The sequence below is a fragment of the Garra rufa genome, chromosome 15 (assembly GCF_049309525.1).
Source record: "Garra rufa chromosome 15, GarRuf1.0, whole genome shotgun sequence".
In the NCBI taxonomy this organism is placed as follows: domain Eukaryota; kingdom Metazoa; phylum Chordata; class Actinopteri; order Cypriniformes; family Cyprinidae; genus Garra; species Garra rufa.
The window spans coordinates 3,345,347-3,372,952 of record NC_133375.1 but is presented as its reverse complement, the minus strand read 5'-3'; the positions used below and the strand labels follow the sequence as shown (position 1 = coordinate 3,372,952).

The 27,606-nt window shown below is 33.5% G+C and overlaps 1 protein-coding gene across 1 annotated transcript in view; it reads right to left on the bottom strand.

Moving 5' to 3' along the window:
* cabin1 (calcineurin binding protein 1) overlaps positions 1-27,606 on the bottom strand; it is a 140,493-nt gene that overhangs the window by 26,556 nt on the left and 86,331 nt on the right. Inside the window, exons 30-33 of the mRNA XM_073819143.1 lie at positions 24,425-24,588; positions 24,136-24,232; positions 21,349-22,083; positions 5,636-5,710 (exon numbers count right to left, since the gene is read on the bottom strand). Coding sequence (XP_073675244.1) covers positions 5,636-5,710; positions 21,349-22,083; positions 24,136-24,232; positions 24,425-24,588 — 1,071 coding nt within the window. The remainder of the gene's footprint in view (positions 1-5,635; positions 5,711-21,348; positions 22,084-24,135; positions 24,233-24,424; positions 24,589-27,606) is intronic.

Below are 27,606 nucleotides of genomic sequence, written 5' to 3'. Positions count from 1 at the left end.
AGCATGTTGTTAACATAATTTGTCCATTACTAGCAGTTGTTATGATTAGTAAGTTACTAGCATGTTGTTAGCATGATTAGTCAGTTACTAGCATGTTGTTAGCATGATTAGCATGTCACTAGCATAACATGTTGTCAGTACATTTATAACATGATTAGCATGTTACTAGCATGTTGTTAACATGATTAGCAAGTCACTAGCATGTTGTTAGCATGATTAGGAAGTTACTAACATGTTGTTACCATGACTATGAAGTTACTGACATGTTAGCATAATTAATACGTTACTAGTATGTTGTTAGCATGATTAGCATTTCACTAGCATGTTGTTAGCATGATTAGCATGTCACTAGCATGTTGTTAACATGATTAGGAAGTTATTAACATGTTGTTAGCATAATTAATACGTTACTAGCATGTTGTTAGCATTATTAGCATGTCACTAGCATGTTGCTAGCATAACATGTTAATAGCATGTTGTAGCATGATTCTAACATGATTAGCATGTTACTGCACGTTGCTAACATGATTTTATCACAATTACCATGTTACTAGCTTGTTGTTAACATGTTTCTAACATGATTAGCATTTGTTACTAACATAATGTTATCATGATTAGAATGTTATTAGCATGTTGCTAGCATGTTTTAGCACCATTAACAAGTTACTAGCATGTTGTTAGCATAATTAATACGTTACTAGCCTGTTGTTAGCATTATTAGCATGTCACTAGCATGTTGCTAGTATAACATGCTGTTAGTACATTTCTAACATGATTAGCATGTTACTAGCATGATGTTATCATGATTAGAATGTTATTAGCATGTTGCTAGCATGTTTTAGCATCATTACCATAGTTACTAGCATGTTGTTAGTATGTTAGCATGTCACTAACATGTTATTAGCATGATTAGGAAGTTACTAGCATGTTGTTAACATGTTTTTACCATAATTAGCAAGTTACTAACACCTTATTTTAACATGTCACTAGCATGTTGATAGCATGATTCTAACATAATCAGTTTGTTAATAACATGTTAGCATGATTATAGCATGATTAGCAATTTATTAGCATGTTACTGTCATGTTGTTAGCATGATTAACAAGTAACTAGCATGTTGTAAACATGATTCTAGCATGATTAGCATGTTATTAGCAAGTTTCTAACATAATTAGCAAGTTAGTTTAAATGAGTTTAAATGTATTAGAAATATAGTACATAGTTTGAGTCTCAAAGGATTCTGGGAGTTTTGACAGTTGAAGTTTGAATAGTGTTGGCTCATTTGAACATTCAGTCAATGCAAGTCTATGGGATTTCTCACAGTTTTATTTGTTACTTTTAGGAAAAGTCCGATCAGTTATAAAAGATAGAGCAACTCAGGTCAGATCAGTCTGAAGATCTGGGCTGAGTTTGGAGGAGTAGCAGTCAAAAAATGTAGTCTCAGAAGAAGAAGAACATTAAGTTTAAATAGCATTTCTCAAGCCAACTTAATGAGGGTATTTTTTTTTTTTTGCTGTTGTGTTTTCTGTTGTCAATTCCTAATCTCAAAAATATACAGTACACAAGTGCTGCAGGAAAAACTGATAACTGTTTTGTACCTGGCATTCAAATTGAGATAAACTGCCCCGATATTATCTTACAACACAGGCCTAATCATATTGGTGCAGATGAAAAACAGCGTAATACAGCGCATCCCTAGCTGCGGCGGTGTTTTACACGCTAATGGTGGACCAACATGGTCGACCTGTCGGTTATCAGACAGAAAACAGTGTAGTAATGGCGCATTAGAGCAAAGTAAGCAGCAGAGGAGATGAACAGATAGCATGAGTGACAGTGATGTGAAATGAAAGCGATTGAATCGGGGGAAGAGGTGGGGGGCTGCTTGAGTGGGTGAGAGATGGAGAGAGGAAAAGAGAGAGAGATGAGACACGCAGCAGGGGCTCTTATATGTTTTGCCCAGACTAGTTTCAGCACACTAATGAATGGCTAATGAAAAGAGCGAACGCTCTCATACAGGAGCGAATGAGAGCTGAACATCAGGCAGATTCGTATGCGTGTCTCTGAAGAAAACCCAGTCAACATCAACACTTGGGGGATGTTTGGAATGCCATACATTTATGATAATGTACCCTGCTAACCTCAGTTTTCACTGAAATACTACAGTTACAATACAACTATTGCTAATTTGACATACAAAAGTTTGTTTTTTAAAGTCTCTTATGCTCACCAAGGATGCATCTATTTGATCAACAATACAGTAAAAACTGTAAAATTGAGATAATTACAATTTACAAATGGTTTCTATTTGAACATATTTTAAAATTAATAATTTAATAATTAATTAAATTAAAATTTAATAATTAGTAATTCTTTCCTGTGATGCAGTCACAGTGTCATTTTTATCTATCTCCATCCTTGCTGAATTAAAAGAATTAATTTAAAAAAGTCGGAATTGCGAGTTTATATTACGGAATTCTGAGAGAAAAAAAAGTCAGAATTGTTAGTTCATATTACAGAATTCTGAGCAAAGAAGTCATTATTACAAGTTTATATTACGGAATTCTGAGAAAAAAAAACAGAATTGCTAGTTCATATTACAGAATTCTGAGCAAAGAAGTCATTATTACAAGTTAATATCAAGGAATTCTGAGGAAAAAAATAGAATTGCAAGTTAATATCAAGGAATTCTGAGAAAAAAAGTCCATAATACAGAATTGTGAATTAAAAGATCAAAATTGCAAGTTAATATCAAGGAATTCTGAGGGAAAATGTCAGAATTGCAAGTTTATATCGAGGAATTCTGAGGAAAAAAGTCAGAATTGCAAGTTTCTATAATGGGATTCTGAGGAAAAAAGTTGGAATTGCAAGTTTATATAATGCAATTCTAAAGGAAAAAATTCAAAATTGCGAGTTTATATCATGGAATTCTGAGAAAAAAGTCAGAATTGCTAGTTCATATTACAGAATTCTGAGGAAAAGGGTCAGAATTGCTAGTTCATAATACAGAATTTTGAGGAAAAAAGTCAGAATTGCAAATTAATATCAAGGAATTCTGAGGGAAAATGTCAGAATTGCAAGTTTATATGGAGGAATTCTGAGGAAAAAAGTCAGGATTGCAAGTTTCTATAATGGGATTCTGAGGAAAAAAGTTGGAATTGCAAGTTTATATAATGCAATTCGAAAGGTTTATATAATGCAAGTTAAAATCAAGGAATTCTGATCGAAAATGTCAGAATTGCAAGTTTATATCGAGGAATTCTGAGGAAAAAAAGTCAGGATTGCAAGTTTCTATAATGGAATTCTGAGGGAAAATGTCAGAATTGCAAGTTTATATCGAGGAATTCTGAGGAAAAAAAGTCAGAATTGAAAGGTTCTATAATGGGATTTTGAGGAAAAAAGTTGGAATTGCAAGTTTATATAATGCAATTCGAAAGGAAAATGTTCAGAATTGCGAGTTTATATCATGGAATTCTGCGGGGAAAAAAGTCAGAATTGCTAGTTCATATTACAGAATTCTGAGGAAAAAAGTCAGAATCACAAGTTAATATCAAGGAATTCTGAGAGAAAATTTCAGAATTGCAAGTTTATATCATAGAATTCTGAGGAAAAAAGTCAGAATTGCTAGTTCATAATACAGAATTGAGGAAAAAAGTCAGAATTGCAAATTAATATCAAGGAATTCTGAGGGAAAATGTCAGAATTGCAAGTTTATATCGAGGAATTCTGAGGAAAAAAGTCAGAATTGCAAGTTAATATCAAGGAATTCTGAGGGGAAAAGTCAGAATTGCATAATTATATCAAGGAATTCTGAGGGGAAAAGTCAGAATTGCATTAATTATATTAAGGAATTCTGAGGAAAAAAGTTGGAATTGCAAGTTTATATAATGCAATTCGAAAGGTTTATATAATGCAAGTTAAAATCAAGGAATTCTGATCGAAAATGTCAGAATTGCAAGTTTATATCGAGGAATTCTGAGGAAAAAAAGTCAGGATTGCAAGTTTCTATAATGGAATTCTGAGGGAAAATGTCAGAATTGCAAGTTTATATCGAGGAATTCTGAGGAAAAAAAGTCAGAATTGAAAGGTTCTATAATGGGATTTTGAGGAAAAAAGTTGGAATTGCAAGTTTATATAATGCAATTCGAAAGGAAAATGTTCAGAATTGCGAGTTTATATCATGGAATTCTGCGGGGGAAAAAAGTCAGAATTGCTAGTTCATATTACAGAATTCTGAGGAAAGAAGTCATTATTCCAAGTTTATGTCATGGAATTCTGAGGAAAAATGTCAGAATTGCAAGTTAATATCAAGGAATTCTGAGGGGAAAAGTCAGAATTGCATAATTATATCAAGGAATTCTGAGGGGAAAAAAGTCGGAATTGCGAGTTTATATAATGGAATTGTGAGGGAAAAAGTAAAAATTGCGAGTTTATATTCATTATTACAAGTTTATATCATGGAATTCTGAGGAAAAAACTCAGAATTGCAAGTTAATATCAAGAAATTCTGAGGGGGAAAAAATCAGAATTGCAAGTTTATATTAAGGAATTCTGAGGGAAAAAGTCGGAATTGCAAGTTTAAGGAAAAAAGTAATTGATATCACAAAATTCCGAGGGAAATGTCAGAATTACGAGTTCATATTACAGAATTCTGAGAAAAAAAAAGTCAGAATTGTTTATATCAAGGAATTCTCATAACTGCGAGTTTATATAATGGAATTCTGAGGAAAAAAGTCATTACTGCGAGTTCATATCACAAAATTCTGAGGAAAAAAGTTAGAATTGTGAGTTTATGTCCTGGAATTCTGAGGAAAAATGTCATAAGTGTGAGTTTGTGATGGAATTCTGAGGAAAAAAATCATTACTGCGAGTTCATATCACAGAATTCTGAGGAAAATGTCAGAATTACGAGTAATTTTGACCCAATACAATGTATTTTTGGCTATAGCTACAAATATACCCGTGCCACTTAAGTCTTATAGGTCATATGTATTAGTAAACATAAATATAATAATATAACATTAACATTTTAATATTATATAAACGCAAATGATGGCTAATTTAATTTTTCTTGTCTCATGTATCCATAATTAACAGTTTGTGTGTCAAGAATTTACATTTCTATTCATCACAACAAACCATGTGCGCTTTAACATTTGAATGTTTAATTTGCACATTGCATACAGTTATGCAAGCCATTTTTTAAATAGTAGACTGTAATTGCTAGGTAATGAGTATGCAGTAAGCAGTATGTTACTATTGCTTACCAAACACAGCCTCTGTTTTTCTATATGTGCTGCTCAACAGAATTTTATTATTTGAACATTGAGAGAGATGTAGGGATACTAGCAAAAGGTGCATAATTAATGCATCTCATAAATGGCTCAGGAAAGACAGAGGGGTGTGTGTGTGTGTGTGTGTGTGTGTGTGTGGGAGGGAGGGAAGAGAGAAAGATAAAAAGAGCGAGAGAAAGGGGAAGCAGAGGGGGTAGCACCATAGCCAAATGTGAAAACATCCAGTGAGTCGGCTGTGTTTCCAATGGAGTGAGCAGAGGAGAGAATATTGGATTTGCATTCCAAAGGGAAAAGCAGCCTGTGTTATTTCCTGGTGTGAGACAGAGAAAGTCTGTGTGTCCTACCTGTCTTTGTGCCGACGTTGCCATTTGAATCTGGCAGAACTTAACAGCTTGATCCAATGCTACATCCTCATCCACCTACAGAGAGACAGAAAGTATGAGAAATAAGTTATTTATCATAATCAGACACAAAAATACAAAAACAGTGCAGTCTCTAGAGCTGACTTAAGTTTTTTTCACATATTAGAGTTTACAAACAGAAAAACCATTCAACTACTCAACTCTGAATCATATAAAGGTCTGATATCTCTTACTTGATTGTTGTTATGTCATGTAAAAGCAGTCAATTTGTGTCATTTGATTGTAGTCAGTGTTAACTTGCACTTTCTTTGTTCTTCATGACTTAGCAAAAGAATAAATGAGTGAATTAATGTACTGATTAAGTCATATAAACACTAAAGGCGCACATGGATAATTTTTTGGGCATAGAAATAAATCATTTAGAGTCTGATGGTGTAGTTCAGAGCAGAATCGTCTTGTCATCTCGTAATTATGGTAATTCAAACATAATTTGAATAAGATAAGAAAAAAATCCAGAAATTTAGATAAAAAAAAATATAATAAAAAAGGGCTTGATGTAGACATACGCATTCACAACACAAATCTCTCACTCCAGTACACGCCAAAACATGAGCACTTTAACACCTAATTGCCTATGTTTACATATAAACATCTTTTAGCAACATGACAAGAGACTTTGTTACTCATTTCATGTGCTAAGAGGTCAGTGAATAATTCAGAAAAGTCACTGACATATAAAAGGTAAAGTTCACATACAACTAAATTACCAAAAACTTATTTTTTAGGATATTTTGATGAATAGAAAGTTTAAAAGAACAGCAGTTGTGAATAAAAACGGTCGTCATTTACCATTGCATCTTTTTAAACCCATACGACTCTCGTTGAGCTTCAAAATACAAACACACCTCTTTTTTAGGATTCTAGGGGTGCTGAAATCATGTGTTTTAAACCATATTAGTTTAAACACCCAAAGCGTGTGCGCAGAAAGCGGCTGTCACACGGCATTTGAGTATTAAACCAAATTCTTTTTCATGTCTTATTGCGCTTAAACTGTCAAATACACACCCATTTATGTTTAAAACACACACGAGTTACAAAAACAGCCAGTTTTTGTCTGTGAAGGTAAACCGCTGGGAAAGAAATGGCATGTTAATATTAGATCTGTGTGGTAGCAGCATAATATACAGTAAATAAATCAATAAATCCACTGCTCTCTTGTCTCCTCTGAGGCTGGGACTCTAAATAGTGTTCTGTGCTTGTCTGTCCAACCAAGGATGTAACAGCTAGCATGCTTTGTTCAAACAGAGCAGAATTGTCTTGTCATCTAGTAATTACGGTAATTCAAACCTAATTTTAATAAGAAAAAATCCAGAAATTTAGAGGAAAAATATAATAAAAAGAGCTTGATGTAGACATACGCATTCACAACATTCTCTTACTCCAGTCCCCCCTGAAAAATTAGAACTTTAACACCTGATTGCCTATGTTTACATATAAACGTCTTTTAGTAACATGACAAGATACATTCTTAATCATTTTATGTGCTAAGAGGTCAGTGCATAATTCAGAGAGATCACTGACATATAAAAGGTAAAGTTCACATACAACTAAATTACCATTTTAGTGCAAGTAACACAATTATAAGTCATCAAAAAGAGTAATTTTATTTCAGGATATTTTGATGAATAACATGTTCAAAAGAACAGCGTTTATGAATAAAAAAAAAACTGTCGGCATTTACCATTGCGTTATTCAAAACCATAAGAATCTCATTCAGCTTCAAAATACAAACATATCTCTGTTTTTAGGATTATGGAGGTTTTGATTATCATGTCTATTGCACTGAAATCATGTGTTTTAATCCATATTAGTTTAAACATCTGAAGAGTGTGCACAGAAAACGCCTGTCACACAGCATGTGAGTATTAAACCTCTTCTCTTTCATGTCTTATTGCACTTGAACTGTCAAATACACACAAATTTATGTTTAAAACACACACAAATTTTCGAAAACTGTGAAGATAAACAACTGGGAAAGAAATTGCATGTTTGTATAAGATCTGTGTGTCAGCAGCATAATATACAGTAAATAAATCAATAAATCCACTGCTCTTCTCTAAGGCTGGGACTCTAAATAGTGTTCAGTGCTCGTCTGTGCAGATAATGACAGAACATTTAGCATGCTTTTACCTCGAACTTATGCTATACAGCATTGTGGGGCGGTAATATTATAATAAGATCCCTTTACCATGTCACAGGGGAAAAAATCTCGGCTCATTTTTTTGCGGCTTGTTTTTCACAAGTTTGCAGAGAAAGAAAAACATTTACTGAATTGCTCTTTTTCATGTTTTATGGGTTGGTAGATGCACCGGGGGACCCAGTTATAGCACTTAAACATGGAAAAAAACAGATTTTCATTATATGTCACCTTTTTCAGCAAATAGAGTTGAAGTCAAAAGTTTACATACACTTCGCAGAATCTGCAAAATGTTAATTATTTGACCAAAATAAGAGGGATCATGCAAAATGCATGTTATTTTTTATTTAGTACTGACTTGAATAATATATTTCACATAAAAGATGTAGACATATAGTCCACAAAAGAAAATAATAGTTGAATTTTAAAAAAATTACCCTGTTCAAAAGTTTACATACCCTTGATTCTTAATACTGTGTTGTTACTTGAATTTCTTTTGTTTAGTGATAGTTGTTCATGAGTCCCTTGTTAGTCCTGAACAGTTAAACTGCCTGCTAGTCTCCACAAATTCTTTGGTTTATCTGCATTTTTGTGTATTTGAACCCTTTCCAACAATGACTGTATGATTATGAGATCCATCTTTTCACACTGAGAACAACTGAGGGACTCATATGCAACTATTACAGAAGGTTCAAACACACACAGATGCTCCAGAAGGAAAACAATGCATTAAGAGCTGGGGGTGAAAACTTTTTGAATTTGAAGATCAGTGTAAATTTAATTAATTTTGTCTTCTGGGAAACATGTAAGTATCTTCTGTAGCTTCTGAAGGGCAGTACTAAATGAAAAAAAATATGATATTTAGGCAAAATAAGAAAAATGTACACATCTTCGTTCTTTTCAAAAGTTTTCACCCCATCATCAGTGAGCATTTGAACCTTGTCCAACAGTTGTCCAACAGTCATTGTTGGAAAGAATTCACAAAATTGTTAAAAAACCAAAGAATTTGTGGTATCTGTAGGATCTTTCTGAAGAACAGCAGGCAGTTTAACAAAAACAAAATAACAGCTGTGGATCCTTCAGGTAACAAGTATTAAGAACCAAGTGTATGTAAACTTTTGAACTGGGACATTTTTATAAATTCAACTAATATTTTCTCTTGTGGACTATATTCAAACATCTTTTATGTGAAATCTCTTATTCAGGTCAGTACTAAATAAAAAAATAACATGGATTTTTTACTAATACTCGGTACCTTAAGCAACAAAAATAGAGCTTGACTTTACAAAATGTGTTAATAAACAAACATCGCATTGAATTTTGAAGGCAAACATGAAGTCCAAACCACACTCCAAAAAACAACCCCCAGAAACAGCCCTATCGTTCATTAGCCAGTGTTCGTGTATGAAAGCCAAGCAACCTGCCAGAAAAGCTCTCAGAAATCAGTCGATGAGACCCACGCTAATGAAGGACCATAATCAGATCATCTACAAATCTGGAATAAAAAGCAGTGTACACACACATACACAAACACAGGCAGAGGTCCCGAGAGGACGCGGTAGGAACAAAGAATCGCTACCAGCGCTATGATATGCCAAAATGGGCAGATGGCATTATGGAGTCCTGAAAATGAACAAACCAAACAAAGTTCTGCCTGTATGAAACACAAAGAACTTAAACGAATAAATAAAATATGCTAGTTTAGACCAGTATAAACAAAACCATTGCTTTAAAGGTCATATGCACTAGTTTTATCACTTTTTCTTCATTTTGGACCCGGACCTAGTCATTTTTGTAGAAAACGTCAGCCAGGATTTTTTCTTATTTCGTCTTCCACTGAGTCATACAAGTTTAGAACACGACTGAGTAAATGATGACAAGCGTTTCATTTTCAGTGAACTATCCCTTTAAAATATGGCTGATTAGATCAGTTCTGAAGCTTTTATTGATTTTCTAGATCCTCCCAAATTTGACACACAGCCGACGGGTTATAGAACAAAATGACCTAAATAGACCTCTACTGGTGTGCTTGTGGTCATGGCAACCAGATGAGCCGGCTGAGATTGGGCATCCCTGGTGTCTGTTTTATGTCAGATAGTTAGAGTATGGTGCTCTCTTTTTTACTAGTGTGTGGGAGAGAGAAAGAAGTCAGAGAGAGAGAGAGAGAGAGAGAGAGACAACAACACCTTCGGTAATTCTACATGTTAATATATAACACACTTTTTAAGACTGAAAGCAATCTACTTCCGGTGACTAAAGTATCAGGAAGCTGGTTGCAATTAGCATGCCTGCTAATGCTAACAGTGACCCACTTTAAGTTGTCCTAAACTTAATCTAGCTCTTCTTTGCTGGTGTGCATGTGTTTGTGTGAGGTAACTGTTGGGACTTGTTCCTCCGGTTTGTGTGGTGTGAGATTTCAGGCGTATGAGTCAAGACACTGCACAACAAGCTCTATACCGCACACCACTCAGACGCACAAGACAACACTCTCAGCATCAGCACACACGACACACAGACCTCACAGTTTGAGCTGTTAAAAACAACAACCGCCGAAGAACAAGCCTGACGCATACTCATTCATCATTTCAATGAAATATATGTAGAATATTTGTAACCCTGGACCAAAAAAACTGCCAAATGGGTCATTTTTTTTTCATTGAGATATATATCATCTGGAAGTCTGAAAGCTGAATAAATAAGCTTTCCATTGATGCATGGTTTATTAGTACAGGGCAATACTTCACTAAAATACAACTGTTTAAAAAATCTGGAATCTGAGGGTGCAAAAAATCTAAACACTGAGAAAATCACCTTCAAAGTTGTCCAAATGAAGTTCTTAGCAATGCATATTACTAATCAAACATTAAGTTTTGATATATTTATGGTGGGATATTTACAAAATATCTTCATGGAACATGATCTTTACTTAATATCCTAATGATTTTTGGCATAAAAGAAAAATCATTTTGACCCATAGAGTGTATTGTTGGCTATTGCTACAAAAAATAAAAATAAATAAATAAATAAAAGTTCTTAAGACTGGTTTTGTGGTCCATGGTCACATTTTAGTTTGATAATGTTTTCTATTTAATATTTTTTTTGTGTATCTGCAGGATTTTTAACATGTAAAATAAATGTAAGAGACTTCAAGACATCTTTAAGACCTGCAGAAATATATTTTATATTATATGAGTGGGGTAATATGATATGTAAAATAAACATAAAAAGGATGATTTACAGTTCAGATATAGGTTTTTACAAAAACAAAAACTTGTATATAATGAGAAACCTAACATTTTAGCCATTTAAGAAAAGGGAAAAGTAAAGTAAAAGGTCAAAAGTATCAATTACTACACTACTTTAAACAATTATCAATCAAGTATTAATCTAATAACATAGACTTATATAATGCAATTCCAACTACGTGTTTTCTGCATAAATATATGGGTCAATTTTCGCTTTAGTCTGAACAAAAACAGCAGAAGGGCTTATTGAAAATATTGCAATTTCATTCTCTGCCAGAAGGTGGCACTTTCTGAACAGCCGAAATATAGCCGCTTCCCTGGTAAACGCAGTACACCAGACTTTGAAACGTAGAGAGTTAATGTTTTAATTCAATGAAATCATAGCCTGTTAAAGTTTAGTCATCATATTAAGCCAATATCGTAATTCCTGTCTTTCCATTCCCAAATTTAAGACTCTTGAAATCATATTTAAGACTTTCTTGTATCATTTAAGACTTTTTATTGCCTTAAAGTTGATACAACAAAATGTAAAGCCTTTTACAGTCATACAGAATCCCTGTATCTTGAATTTTTAGGGGATTTTATGATAATAAACTATATTTATGGATAAGTTATGATCTATTTATTACCTCTTTATTACCACTTGACCTGAAAATTTAATTTACAACATGTTTTACTCTAAAACTGCAAGAAAATCAAATGCAAAAATCTAAAGTTGTGTTCCAAATTTAAAGTTGATATCACAAAAAAATTTGCTTTCAGTAAGATTTGTTTAGGCGCAGTAGCAAATTTTTCCAATAAATGAAATTTGTTTCCCATTCGTTTCCATAGCCGCTGTTTAACCTTTTTGAAGGTTTTTTCTTCTCTTGTTTTTGTGTGTTTACATAGCAAGAGTTGTGCCTTTCCGATAAAGTAAAAATAAAAAAATAAAAAAATGACCAAACAACACCAGAGGGTTAATACCACCGACTAGGGTTGCAAAGTAGTAAAAAATATCCGGTAAATTTCTGGAAAGTTTGCAAAAAATTCCCGGAAGATTCCAAAAAATCCTGGAAAATTTCCAAAGATTCTGGAATGTTTCTGAAATTTACTGGAAATATTCCACTGTTTTGCAACCCTACCAGAGACCTCTTAAGGTATTGACAACTGTTTGGCAAATGTTTGAGAGTGAAAAATATTATGTGAGTATGTAATCTAGACTTACCGTCTGTTTCCTTACAAGCATTAATTCATTAATTGAAAAGTTTTCTACAACTAAAAAGATTCAAAAGAGAACAATTACAAACTCCTCCTCTTCTTTACCACAAAGGGTTATGGGAAATATTAGTCCAAAAGCATAATCGGTAGCAAATTTCTTTAGATTCTGTTGGAAATATTGTTTCTGTGCTTCTAGAATCTCTGAATGCACAATGATACAGCACAGTACAGAGCATGCAACTCAGAATGCAGCCCTGTTCTTTCTATAAGATTAACATAGAATAAACCCATACATGGCTGTAAGATGATTGCATCTCAGCAGCCGACATTACTAGAGAAAGCAGAAGAGATGGAGTGATGTTTCATGATGGTTAATCTCATGATTTGTATCTGCTGCAAAAGCCTTAATCCAGGACTTCCTGGAGCTTAAATGGATGTTTGTGATGTGGATTTAGTATGGGAAAATCTTTAAGGCACACGATCACATGACAAGAATTGAGCTGCAAAGTCCAGATATGTTTTCAAGTGAGACAAATAAACTAAAGGTTTTTCTATCATGCAGTCAGTTCTGGTGGCTTTGATGTCTACACAAACTGATGTTCCACAAACTTTAATAGTATAACACACATTATAATACATTATCATAAAGACTCAATATTGAACCACCAGTTCTGTTTTTTCCTTTTTTTGTGCATGTTTGCACCTTATGACTTTGATTTGGCAAGTTTTTTGAATTTGTGGGACCTGATGGATTTTTCTGAATAACAGCAGGCAGTTTAACTGTTCAGGACAAACAAGGGACTCATGAACAACTAAACAAACAAATAAAAAAAAATCCAGGTAACAACGAACTATTAAGAACCAAGGGGACGTAAACTTTTGAACATGTTCATTTTTATTAATTCAACTATTATTTTCTCTTGTGGACTATATGTAAACATCTTTTACATGTAATGTCTTATGCAGGTCAGTACTAAATAAAAAAAAAACATGCATTTTGTATGATCCCTCTTATTTTGGCCAAATAATTAACATTTAGCAGATTCTGAAAGGGGGGTGTAAACTTTTGACCTTAACTGTAGATAATGTTTAAACAAAACTTCTTTGTTGCTATTTAAAAACCACTTAAGATTTTTTTTTTTTTTTAGAAACAGAAACGATAGCTAATATAACTAAAGTCTGGAAAGGATCCAGAGGATTTTGTTCTCCACTACAATAACAGGATAATCACATTTCTAAAAATGTGATATAATATTCTTAAAGTCATCGTATTCATCAATTCAAAGCATATTAGGTGCATTCAAGTCACTGGTAGGTGTGAAATTTATTTTCAATGTCTTCTTGAATAAAAGTATAAATCTGGAAAAAAATAGCATATTGTAATAATAGTCTGTGCTATGTAATTACACCATTTTGTAAACATAAATTAAATCAAGATGGAATGTTTAGCAGTTGTGGCACAACTGAATCATCACCGAAGTTTAATAAGTGAAATATCACTAATGAGCGCAACACCATTCATAAATGCTAATGACTATTGCAGGCCAGTAATAAAAAACACCTGTTCCCATGATTGCGTGAATAAAGTGTGAGAATGTTATTTCTATTTTAATTACTGCCGATTTGGACTCAGTTCACTGTTTGCATTTCCTGAACGTTTATAACAGTGGTTACCATTATTCACAAGACTGATTACTTCTGCTGTACTACAAAACCTAGTGTGTGGTCTACGGAGGCAGCACTTCATCATAAGCTCTCAAAACACTCCCAATGTGAAACCTGTTCAAATGTAGGTGACATTTAGGTAAAATCTAAGGCATATCCTTTGCAAAAAAGGAAATTCAAGAGCGCACTGCAACAAGTTGGTGAAAAAACAAACCCAATCTTGATAACGCATTATGCATGTAGGACCTAAATAAAGCAGATTGTTAAATTCTTCACGTACAACCTTTCCTCAATCAGCGAGGTAAAGATGGGCCAATTTGACCAGTACGTTTGTGTCCAGGGGCCACATTAAAATCTCTCTCCTTTCCACTGTCATCTCAATCAGAGATTTGTTCTTCACTGGGAGAATTAGACGGTGCTTCATAAACAACCGCGGGATACACGCATACACAAAAACATTCATACACACACACACACACACGCAGAGACAAGCACTACAATTAGACTCAGGTATTGAGACAAACACACACACTCAGAGAGCAGATGCAATTACACAGGCAGGGGAAATGAGAGGTGATACACTGTTAGAGAGGTAGAGACTGATAATGGACTAGATGAGTGCTGTGTGTGTGTACTGCCTGCTAGAGCCATTAACCTCTCATACTAATAACATACTTTAATGGCAACTTTGCTAGTTTGTTTTTTACCTTGACATAATTAAATACAGAGCTCAACACTTGGTGATGGTTTTGGGGAAAATGGCATAATGAGATATAATAACTAGTTTTTTGTTATTCAAAACAAAGACACATTTCTAGAGTGAACTGTCAGGCTTCCTCTGCATACAAACACTATGAACTTAACTAGGGGGCACAGAAGGTTCATAGGGTTTTCTCGATGGCTAGTTCCTGTCAAAAGAGTACATGCTAATTAAATTTAAAGAGGTCATAAGATGAGAAATCAAATGTGCCTTGATCTTTTGGCATATATAGGTTTTTGTACAATTAAAACATCCTGTAAATTTCGTAACTTAAAATATTTTCAAAGCATTTATTTAATCAAGCTCCAAAAGCTCCTTGTTTGGATCTGAGGTGGTACATTTGCATAAACGCCGCCTCCAAAGACATCAACGAATAGTCATCATCTCATTATAGGCCACCACTGGCATTCAGTCGCAACTAGAAACAACACTTGCCTACACAAGATGCGGGCGTAACGTCAAAAGCAACCGATTATAATAACTGCCGCTGTCTTTTCTACATTCGTGTTTGCTTTCTGACGTAGTGTCTTGGCGATAGGACAAATGGATGAGTGAAATAACATTTGCTATGACGTGTTTGGTTTAAACAACGCATTTGCGTCTTTGTACAGAGATCAGAAGGATCTCAGCGTCGAAACAAGCAGATAGTCTATTTTGAATGGCATGCCGGATCGTATCTGAGAATTTTATGTTTGTTCAGAGCATTTTTTTTTTGTAAATCAGGGCTCTATGCTTACTTTTCTTGTTAGGAGCACAGTCAGGGGCACATTCTAAACAATAATCAAAAAATCTGATAAAGAAATTAGCCTTCCCATTACGAGGTGATATTCGACTCCTTAAAGTGATTTACAGGGGAATTTTGTTTTTACCTTTTCACAGTGGTGTAAAGTATTTGAGTAAATGGACTTCGTTACTGTACTTAAGTATTTTATTGGCTACTTTTTACTTGTACTGAGTATCAAAAATATAAGCAACTTTTACTCTCTACTCGACTACATTTTTTATGTAATATATGTACTCTTTACTCCACTACATTTGAACGTACACTTACCGTTACTCATTACATTGTGATTGTGCACGACAAGTCGGCATCTTTTTCTGCTATGGGTAATTTCTTGAGCGGAAGAGGCGATATGGCCATCTGCAGGGTGCTGAAGGTACTGGATGCTATTTACCTATGTGCTAAATGAGACTACTCTACATGTACGTGAACGGAATCTCTGTGCGGAATTCAAAATCCCCATGTGAGTAATGTTATAATGTACAGTAATGATGCTATGCGTTTTCTTTTAAAGTTTCTTTCAGAGACTTTATGCCCTTTTCCATCAGCAAAAGTGAATATTTGTAGGCTATGCCATCAAGGCATCGTGAATTGTCAGATGAAATAATGGATTTTTTTTTTTTTACTATTCATTCAAAAATGTGAAACAGGAGAGATGGCAAATCATTACAAATCAATGCAAATTGTTTTATCCTATGAAACTTTTATATCCCAAATAATTAGAATCTATATTTTGCTATAATCAGTTACTTTAAATAGTTTTAAACAAGGTTTTAACATTAAACAACTTTAAACATTTATTTGGAATAATATGTGTTCTAGTATTGTGTATATAATTTGGGGCATTAGGCAATATTTTATATACTTTTATCAGTAATGTGAATTCTTTTTTCTTTTCTTTTTTTGGAAACTTTGTGGAATGCTAAGATAAAATATTTTAAACTGAATAAGTGAATATATGCTTAATTTTAAATGCACTAAAAATGCTTTTAAATTAATTTTTCAATTTTTAAACAGTTTTTGAGTTTGACTGAGACTGACTTGTTCTGCCATTTTGAAACATTAAGGTGTTCAATTTCATTTCTATATTAGGATTTAAATAAATTCTCAGAAATAAACGGTTTCTTGTTATAGGGCCTACACATTTCTTTGAGTTCTTTGAGCCTACGTTCAGTACGAGTAAAATACTTAAGTTCTTTTAAAATCGGGTACTTTAAGACTTTTACTCAAGTCTTATTGGAATTGGTGACTTGTAACTTGTAACGGAGTAATTTTTACAGTAAGGTATCTGTACTTTTACTCAACTATGGTTTTCGGGTACTCTTTACACCTCTGCCTTTTCATTTGTTTAATGAGGCTCAGAGGTGGCACGAATAAACTAAAGCAATCAAATTCATAAATTAATGTTTCAATTAATGTTTTAAGTATAAAATTTTGAATACAGAAATATTAAATGATTGAAATAACTGAAAATATCTGCCAGCAGGTGGCGGCAAGACACTGATTTAATTACTGAATCATTCATTCATTTGATTCGTTGGAACGACTGCTTCATTCAGGAATAAAGCAAGTGGCAAATGTCTTTATTAATGGGAAATTTAATCATTTCACTAGATTTGTTTGAATGGAGATGTGCAGTGGCTCAGTTGTGACTCGTTTCAGACTACTTTTGATGACGAGCAAAATTAGGCAATAGTGTTAGCAGTAGTGAGGGGGTCTGATACTGTTTCCCATGCAAAGACATTAGCCAATCATAACAGTGACCGATCATTATTAGACAAAAGCTCAGAATGAGGGCTGAAAATAATACTTTCCCACATATATATTTATTTTTGTGTGCAAAACATGTAACATAACACAAGTGAATCACCTCAAGGAACATTTTAAAATAATATTTTAAAAATTCATGTCATGAATCCTTTCATTTATTTATTTGTATTTAATTTACATTTGTTATATTAAATTAAATTTAAATTTTACAATTAAATGTAATAATTACAACAAAAAAAATTAATTAACAACATTTAATGAAATTAATCATATATAGCTAAATAATCAACTAAGTGATCATTCAAATAAAATTAATGTGTTAATTAGTAGTTGGTGCAGTGTTAAAATGCAGATAAAACTTGAAGAAAATTGTAAATCCAGTGGTCAAATGCTGTGTGATAATATATATTATTGATACTATTATTATTATATAATTATTACCTGACTGGTAACTGGTCTTTGTGTGCATATCCATAAAACTGCCAGACTGTCGGGAATTGTACATAAGTGGTATTTTATTTTTAGAAAAGAAAATTTAAAAGACGAAAAATAAAAATGAGGAAGAATCAATTAATTATAAATTATTTACAGCTTTTGTGCGAATATGGAATAATGCAACCAATAAAAAGTTTTTTTTAATTAGATTTAATCTAATTAAAAGCACTTAATTTATGGAATCTGATTACATGATCCAAATTATATCTAATCAGTTGCTACCCAGGTCTGAGTACAATGTGCTACTATATTTACCATGTATTTAAGGTCATTTGAGGTTATGTGTGTAATAAAACAGCAGAAACCAGTCCTTTAAGACCTCACTGATTCTTGGTGAATTCTTATACAATAGCGTACTTGACTCAGCAGTATGATGACAAATGTTATGGAGCTCGTGTGCTACACTATCATTAGCTACACCAGTAATTTTCCACAGTTCCATTTGTATTCAATTGGCTCTCGCTCGCTCTCCCCAGAGATGCCTTAATGTCTGGATAATTTAACATAGTATAGCTCTATCGCGCTAGCAATACAATCCCACTTTACAGCCAGCTTTGTGACTGAAAGAATAACTTTTTATCAGTTATTTGTGCTAAGGCAAGCATCATTGTTACTATTGCTCACATTTAGGGTTTTACATTTACACCAGTTATGCTACTGAATTGGATGTGGGCTACACACACACACACACACACAAACAAAATTACCCAGAACACCTTAGTAACCGCAGACTGGAAAAGCACCCTAGCATTGTGGTGGCAGGTTTTACATGTACGAACACCACTTAGGTTTTATTTTCTAGGTTATCTTCCTTGAGTCTGACACCAGGTAAATATTGCCAGAGATGTTTTTCGCTGACAACAAGACAGACGGCAAGTTTCGTCCTATGTCGTATCAGATTTCGGACTTCCCCTCATAAATCCTCTCAGTGCTTTTATCTCTGTTTTGTTTTACAAAACTTGTGGGATTTCCCCATCACAGTAATTGTATGGTAACCTTCTGTCATGCTTTGTCACGTTTAAATGAGAACTGACAATGCAGCAAACAGACCTAATAGGGATGTTTATTAATAGTCTATGATAATATTGTAATTGTTGTTTTAACAATGCGGCATGTCAATTTTTCACTGTCAAATAGCCCAGTAGCCCTGATAGAGGGACCTCAAAATACAACATATGTTTGTTTTGTTTTTTTATAAGTTATATTTCTATATGATAGTTAAGCAAAATCAGGTCACACTTTATTTTAAGGTCCGATTCCTACTATTGATAAACCATTAACTACAACTTCTGCCCCCAAAATTTCACAAGCGAGTATGCTGTTTTTCCTGTTAATGTGATATTGATGTATGTAATTAGTATAGTTTATAAGTAACATTTTTTACTGTTATATAATATAACAATTCAATGAACAAGAAGTTAAGAATGTAAGTTAAATTTTAGACTAACTTTTTGCCAAAAAGAAACTGCCAAGCAACAGAATTGTTTCTTTTCTGAATGAATCAGTGATTCCGGGACCTATTCATAAATATAGTCACTTGCATTGTTTCTATTTGAATCGCTTTTTGAACGAATCAATGATTTAGTGATCCATTCATAAAGAGTCACTTGCTTTGTTTCTAAACGAATCAGTGATTTCGAATGAATCAATGATTTAGTGATCCATTCATAAAGACAATAACTTGCTTTGTTTCTAAATGAATCAGTGATTTCAAATTAATCAATGATTCAGTGATTTATTCATTAACAGTCGCTTGCTTTGTTTCTGAATAATCAGTGTTTTTGAACAAATCAATGATTCTGTGATCTATTAATAAAGATAGTCACTTGCTTTGTTTCTGAATGAATCAGTGTTTTTAACAAATCAATGATTCAGTGATTTATTTATAAAGTTCACTTGCTTTGTTTCTGAATGAATCAGTGTTTCTGAAATAAAACGATTATTCTGTGATCTATTCACAAATAGTCACTTGCTTTGTTTCTGAATGAATCAGTGTTTTTGAACAAATCAATGATTCCATGATCTATTTATAAAGAGAGTCACTTGCTTTGTTCCTGATTGAATCAATGTTTTTGAATGAATCAATGATTTAGTGATCCATTCATAAAGAGTCACTTGTTTTGTTTCTGAAAGAATCATTGGTTTCGAACATATTGATTTAGTGATCCATGCATAAATAGTCACTTAATTGTTTTTAAATGAATCAGTGTTTATAAAAAAAAGGAATCAAAGATTCAGTGATCTACTCATAGAGTCACTTGCTTTGTTTCTGAATGAATCAGTGTTTCTGAAATAAAACGATTATTCTGTGATCTATTCACAAATAGTCACTTGATTTGTTTCTAAATGAATCAGTGTTTTTGAACAAATCAATGATTCCATGATCTATTTATAAAGAGAGTCACTTGCTTTGTTCCTGATTGAATCAATGTTTTTGAATGAATCAATGATTTAGTGATCCATTCATAGAGTCACTTGTTTTGTTTCTGAAAGAATCAGTGGTTTCGAACATATTGATTTAGTGATCCATGCATAAATACAGTCACTTAATTGTTTTTAAATGAATCAGTGTTTATAAAAAAAAAGGAATCAAAGATTCAGTGATCTACTCATAGAGTCACTTGCTTTGTTTCTGAATGAATCAGTGATTTCGAATGAATCAATTTAGTGATCCATTCATAAATAGTCACTTAATTGTTTTTAAATGAATCAGTGTTTATAAAAAAGGAATCAAAGATTCAGTGATCTGCTAATAAAGAGAGTCACTTGCTTTGTTTCTGAATGAATCAGTGATTTCGAATGAATCAATTTAGTGATCCATTCATAAACACAGTTACTTGCTTTGTTTCTGATTGAATCAATGTTTTTGAACAAATCAGCAATTCCATGATCTATTCATAAGGAGTCGCTTGCTTTGTTTCTGAAAGAATCAGTGTTTTTGAACGAATCAGTGATTTAGTGATCCATTCACAAATGCAGTCACTTACTTGGTTTCTAAATGAATCAGTGTTTTTGAACGAATCAAAGATTCAGTGATCTACTCGTAAAGAGTCACTTGCTTTAATTCTGAATGAATCAGCTGTTTGAACAAAGCAACTAAATGAATGATTCAATAACTTGCCTTGCAGCCATTGCATATTTCAATATTAATCTCAAAGCATTGTTTAAGCAATTTTAATTGAAGTGTAAATGAGGTTACCATATGCCTTAGATGCAGCTTTCGCTCCACTTCAGCTGTGCAAAAATATATTTTGTAGATAATGATTTAATTTTATTAGTAATAACCTATAGTGTCTTACTATTCAAACTGAATTTATTGATCAAACGTAATAATTTGACAAAAGATGATGCATAATAACTACTTTACGTGAAACGTGGTAGCTGTGTTTCTGTCTATGCAGGGTCAGAATATCTTCACTTGTGTTCCGAAGGTGAATAAAGGTCTTATGGGTTTGGAACAACATGAGGGCGTGTAATTACTCACAGAATTTAAATTTTTTAGGTGAACTATTCCTTTAAGTTGGCAAATGCCACCCCTTTTGCCAAAATTGCACACGCCCAAGTACTACTTGCATCTTCTCTCACCTGTTTAATCAGCATGTAGGTCTCGGACATGATCTTCTCGATGCGCCTCAGGTCGTACGTCATGCCCTTCTGACCTTGCTGCCAAACCCTGTACGCATCCAAAAGCAGAGTCTTGCCTGACTCCACGTCATCCAATAGTTTCCTCTTCCTGTTGGGTCTCTGCGGTAGTCCTGCCTCAGGGGTGCTAGGTAGAGATGTGGGATTGCTGGCTGTTGGTGTTGTGACCATAGGAAGTGCTCCTCTAGCCGAGTTCATCTGATTCTGGAGCTGCTGCTGTTTTGAGCTAATGCTTAACTCCTCCAGCGAAAGCTCAGATGCCCGACTGCTCTCTGGTACCTTATCAGCCTCCTCTGCTGACGATTTAACCAACCCCTGCTCCTGCAGTCCAGTTTCAACAGGTGTTTGAGGGTCTTTGAATTTGGAGGCACCTGGCCATGATCCCAGGCCAAGCTCCATAGGCTCCATAAGTCCTGAAGTACCTTCCCTGGGGAGAACGACAGCCCCTGTTGTCTGATTTAAAGGCTCCAGGGAGAGTTGAAGAGTGGCTGAACGTTGCTGAGGCATGCTGGGAGGTCCAATCTCGCTTCCTGGGGCCGTGGGGGTGTCGGGGAGTCCTGCTTTAGGTTGAGTGGTGTGGGAGCATTTGGGGTCCTCCACAGCAGGAGGCCGGTTGGACACATCCGCTGTGGTCATTTCACCCATAGAGGTGGCAGACGGTTTAAGAGGATCACTTACCTGAGAAAGAGAATGATACAGATATGAAAAGACATCCATGTGACAAAGAAACCACATGTAAAGTAACTATGGATGAGGCTGATTCTGCTGTCAGAAAACAAAGTATGCCAATATATTATGATTACTGCAAACAAAAAGGTTGTGACACTAGGAGTGATGAAGGAACGTTTTTGCACTGCTGGATATGTTTTTATTCAGCAATGTAAAGATGTCTAGAAAAATAAGCATAGACACTAAGTTGACTGAAGCTATCACTCTGTTCTTCAGGCGATCAGGATGGCATTAACTAATGTGTTAGCACAAACATAAGCGTATCCTTGGCTGTCAGATCTGGCTTGAGTCTTGGTTCCAAACATGGCAGTGTCTCCATTGGAAACACATGCTACCAAGGCCACTGTTCAGCTTCTATTTCTAAAACAAAAATGCAAAATGAAACAAAAAAAAAACAAAAACAGAGACCAACACTCAAAAAGCAAAAAAGAAAACAAAAATTAAATCTAAAACCAAAACACACAAAACCACAAAAGCAAAAGTTAAAATAAAAAAAGAAGCAGACACACACACACACATACAAAAAACAAAAGTAATACCTTATAAAACAAACCAAAACACAATCGGGAAAACATTAAGAAAAACAACAATGAAAACAAAAATAAAACAAAAATAAAACCTTTTAAAACCAAAACAAAGCAAAACTTGAAAATGTAAATAAATAAATAAAAATATGACAAACGAAAATACAAACAAACAAACAAAAGTTAAACCTTAAACCTTAAACCAAAACAAAGCAAACCACAAAACAAATAATAATAATAATAATTTACATTTTAGAATTTAGTTAATTGTTTTTAAAAATCAGGCACACACTTAAACAAAAAACAAACGCAAAATCGTATTCAAACAAAACAAAACTAAAAACTAAATAAAAAGCACAAGAAAAACAACAATGAAAACAAAAATCAAAACTTCTAAAACCAAAACAAAGTTAAAATTAAAAAAGTAGACACACACAAAAACAATAAAGTAACACAAGAAAAAAAAATCTATAAAAAAAAATAAAACCTCCTAAAACCAAAGCAAAAAATATTAAAATAAAAAACAAAGCAGACACACACAAAAACAAAAGGAAACCCTTACAAAAAAACTAACCAAACTAAATAAAAAAATAAAAAACAAGAAAATAATCAATGTAAACAAAAATAAAACTTATAACTAAAATAAAGCTAACCAAAAACAACAAAGTAAACCTTAAAAAAGAAGCAGACACACAAAACCTTATAAAAATAAACCAAAACAAAAAATTCAATAAAATAAAATAAACAATTAAAAACACATGAAAAAAATAAACGTAAACAAAAATAAAACCTAAAACCAAAACAAAGCAAAACCAAAAAAAAGGTTCACCTTAAAAAAGTGAAACAAAAATAAAATCTTCTAAAACAAAAACAAGGCTAAAAACTAAGTTAAAATAAAAAAGCAGCACATAAACACAAAAACACAAAGGTAAAACAAAAAAGTAAAACAGAAAAACTGAAAATAAAACCTTCTAAAACCAAAATAAAAAAGTTAAACTAAAAAAACAGACACACAGTAAAACAAACCAAAACAAAATTAAAAATAAAACAAAACTGAAAAAATAAAATCACAAGAAAAACAACAAAAACAAAACCTTCTAAAACAAAGAGTTCAAATTAAAAAAGCAAAAGACAAACACAAAACAAACAAAAGTATATCTTTTTAAAAACAAAGCAAATCAAAATTAAAAATTAAAATAAACAAAACTGAAGAAAAACAAAAAACCTTCTAAAACCAAAACAAAATAAAACATTTAAAAAAGCTAAAAAAAGCAGACACACATAAAGACAAAAAAACAAAAGTAAAACCTTGTAATAACAAAACAAACCAAAAAAAAAAATTAAACACAAAAAGGGAACAAAAATAAAACCAAACCAAAAAAACACGCAGGGAAAACACGAACAAAAGTAAAACCTTCAAACAAACAAAAAAAAAAAACTTTAGTAACAAAAACCAATGAGAATGTAGTTGTCATACCCCTGTGAGTTTATCCAGATTGTCTTCCAGCACTTTTACAGTGAAGAAAAACGCTCGCTTGGCCAAAACTTGTCGGTCCACATCTCGCAAGTACTTCCTAAAACACAACACAAAACATATGATACAACATGTCCATGAATAAAAATCCTCCATGCCATATAACAAAATAAAACAAATTTAATGAAAACTGTATGAAATGCTATACATTTAATTTCCTGTTATTAAAATGCATATATTTAATTAAAGGAGCGATACAAAATAAACAAATGAAATATCTGCAATGTCTTACTTTCCCTGATCAGGGGTTCTCTGAAGCATGAGGGAGATTTTGAATAAAGTGTGGTGATCTTTCAGTTGAGACAGCACATCCAGCAAGAGCACGATGGATCTGTTCATATGAGATGCAAAACTACCGGGACGATCGATCTCATCTACTGGAATACGCCAGATGCCCTGAGGAGGAGAAGGAGAGAGCCATTAGCAGAGAGACGAGGAGTCAGGACAGCTTTGAGCGCGTCAGATCGGGCTCCGCTCTCATTTGCCAAACAAGCCAGAGTCACCGCACGAGAACTGATGTTACCGAGGCCACTGCTGCGCCTCTCTTCACAGCACAGTCACAAAAATACATAAGGGCCAATTAGAAAGACAATTCAGTGCTTCACCAACATCTCTGATTGAGAAAAACACACCTCCGGGCAAAGTCCATTAACATTCACACGAGGTGAACATGCAGAAAAACAACAAGTGGACGACTTTGGACAGGACAGGAGAAGATAATAGTGTTATCACGATACTGGAATTTCTAACTTCGATACGATACCTTGAAAAATATCGATATTCGATACTACAGAGAAAAAACTGCCACAATATTAAGGGGGTAACTTTCTTTTTTAATTTAAAGACAAATATAGTCTAGATGACAATGATGCATATGCATATGTACACTGCTCAGATTCTTAGCCTCATTTGAGTTTGAGCTTCATACTTTATTTGCTGTTCGAATACAACTGGTAGTGTAGGTTGTAAACCTTTTTTTTTCTTTTTAGACCACACTTTTAAAATTAACTGAACTATCTAACTAATCTCAGAACTTAAGTTAATGGCAAAAGATATTTGTTAACATTAGTTAACATGAATAAACAATGAAAAATACTTCCAAAACATCTATTAATCTTTGTTAAAAGTTAATTTGAACTATAATTTACTAATACATTAACTAATTAAAATCCAAAGTTCTATCTGTTAATATTTTTTATTGGACCATAGCTAACATGATTCGTTGTATTTTTATTACCTACCGTTAAATAAATGCTGGTTAACAGATTAACATTATTTGATGAACAGACTTTAATGCCGGATTCATAATCAACGATCCACGCTAGCAAACGTGTGCATCACACGCGAAAACAATGCTCTGTTGCTCACTGGATAGACATTAAGACAAATTGCAGAATTCAAGTAATGTTTTTTTATTTTTTATTAAATAAGCGCAGTTCACTTACACTTGACCACAGTTAAAGTATTTACTCGTCAAGATTCCTCAAACTGATTATATTAATGAACTACGGTAAAAAAAAAAAAAACTAAAAAAAAAAACGGGACAACACTCATATCAGCAACATTAATAGGCAATCTTATTTAATGATTTAGTAATGTGAAAATTAGCAGTTACCAACCACTCGACATTCATTATATGTGACCCTGGACCACAAAACCAGTCATAAGGTTACATTTTGAGATTTATGCATCATATGAAAATAAATTAGTTGTCTATTGATGTATGGTTTGTTAGGATTGGACAATATTTGGCCGAGATACATCTATTTGAAAATCAGAAATCTGAGGGTGCAAAAAAAATCTAAATACTGAGAAAATCACCTTTAAAGTTGTCCAAATTAGGTTCTTAACAATGCATATTACTAATTAAAAATTACATTTTGATATATTTACAGTAGGTATTTTACAAAAAATCTTCATGGAACATGATCTTTACTTAATTTCCTAATGATTTTTGACATAAATGAAAAATCAATAATTTTGACCCATACTATGTATTTTTGGCTATTGCTACAAATATACCCCAGCGATTTAAGACTGGTTTTGTGGTCCAGGGTCACATATAGATCCGAGTGTCTGTCTTTCAGGTGCTTTGCGAAATTAGTGGTGTTAGCGCCTTTTTTGTTAACTCTTACATATTGGCTTGCTTGGTAACTTCGGCTTTCCATGTTCATTTGTTTCATATCCGAAATATTTCCAGATAGCACTCCTGCTGTGTTTTTTTTTTTATCAAACAAAGCCGGTCGCGGGGGGTACCGCACTCGCCTTTCTATTCGCTTCACTTGAATTTGACGAGACAGGCACTGCGGTCACGTGTGGTGTTTGTCAACTCGCCTTTGTGGAGAAGTGAAAGTGACAGCCCTGTTGAAAAAAACAGCTAAAACCAGCTTAGGCTGGTTGGCTGGTATTGGCTGGTTTAAGCTGGAAGTAGCTGGTTTTAGCTGGTCTCCCAGCCTGGCCAGGCTGGTTTTAGCTGGTGGTTTTCCACCAGAAAAAGGCCAAAACCCCTCTAAAACCAGCCTGCCGACCAGCTATGACCAGCTAAAACCAGCCTAGGCTGATTTTAGCTGTTTTTTTCACCAGGGAGCTCGGCTAGTATCGATACTTCGGGAAATCAGTATTGGTACCGTTCAGAAATTTCAGTATCGATATTTATTGAAATATCGATATTTTTGACAACACTAGAAGGTTACTAGAGAAAAAAAGTTTGTTAAGACAAACTTTAAGTTAGCTTGAGAAAGCCAGACCAGAAAGTTTAAAGAGGTTCAAAAGTTTAAGAAGTTAAAAAAAAGTTTTAAAAGTTTAGGTTAAGTTTAAGAAGTTCATAAGTATAAACCATTTTAAAAGTTTAAAAGCAAGTTGCTAGAATGTTTTTAGTTGTTTTAGCATGATTAACAAGTTGCTAGCATGACAGGCAAGTTACTAGCATGTTGTTAGCATGATTAGCATGTTACTAGCATGTTTCTAACAGGCTGTTAAAATGATTAGCAAGTTATTAAATGTTTCTAACATGACTAGCATGTCACTAGCCTGTTGTTAGCATGATTAGCATGTTGTTAACATGTTGCAAACCTGATTAACAAGTTGATGGCATGTTTCTAACATGATTTACAACTTGCTAGCATTATTAGCATGATTAAAAAGTTACTAGCATGTTTCTAGCATGACTAGCATGTCACTTGCATGTTAACATGATTAGCATGTTACTAGCATGTTTCTAACAGGTTGTTAAAATGATTAGCAAGTTATTAAATGTTTCTAACATGACTAGCATGTCACTAGCCTGCTGTAAGCATGATTAGCATGTTGTTAATATGTTGCTAGCATGACTAGCATGTTGATAGCATAATTAGCATGTTACTAACATGTTTCTAGCCTGTCGCTAGCATGATTAGCATGTTGTTTACATGTTTC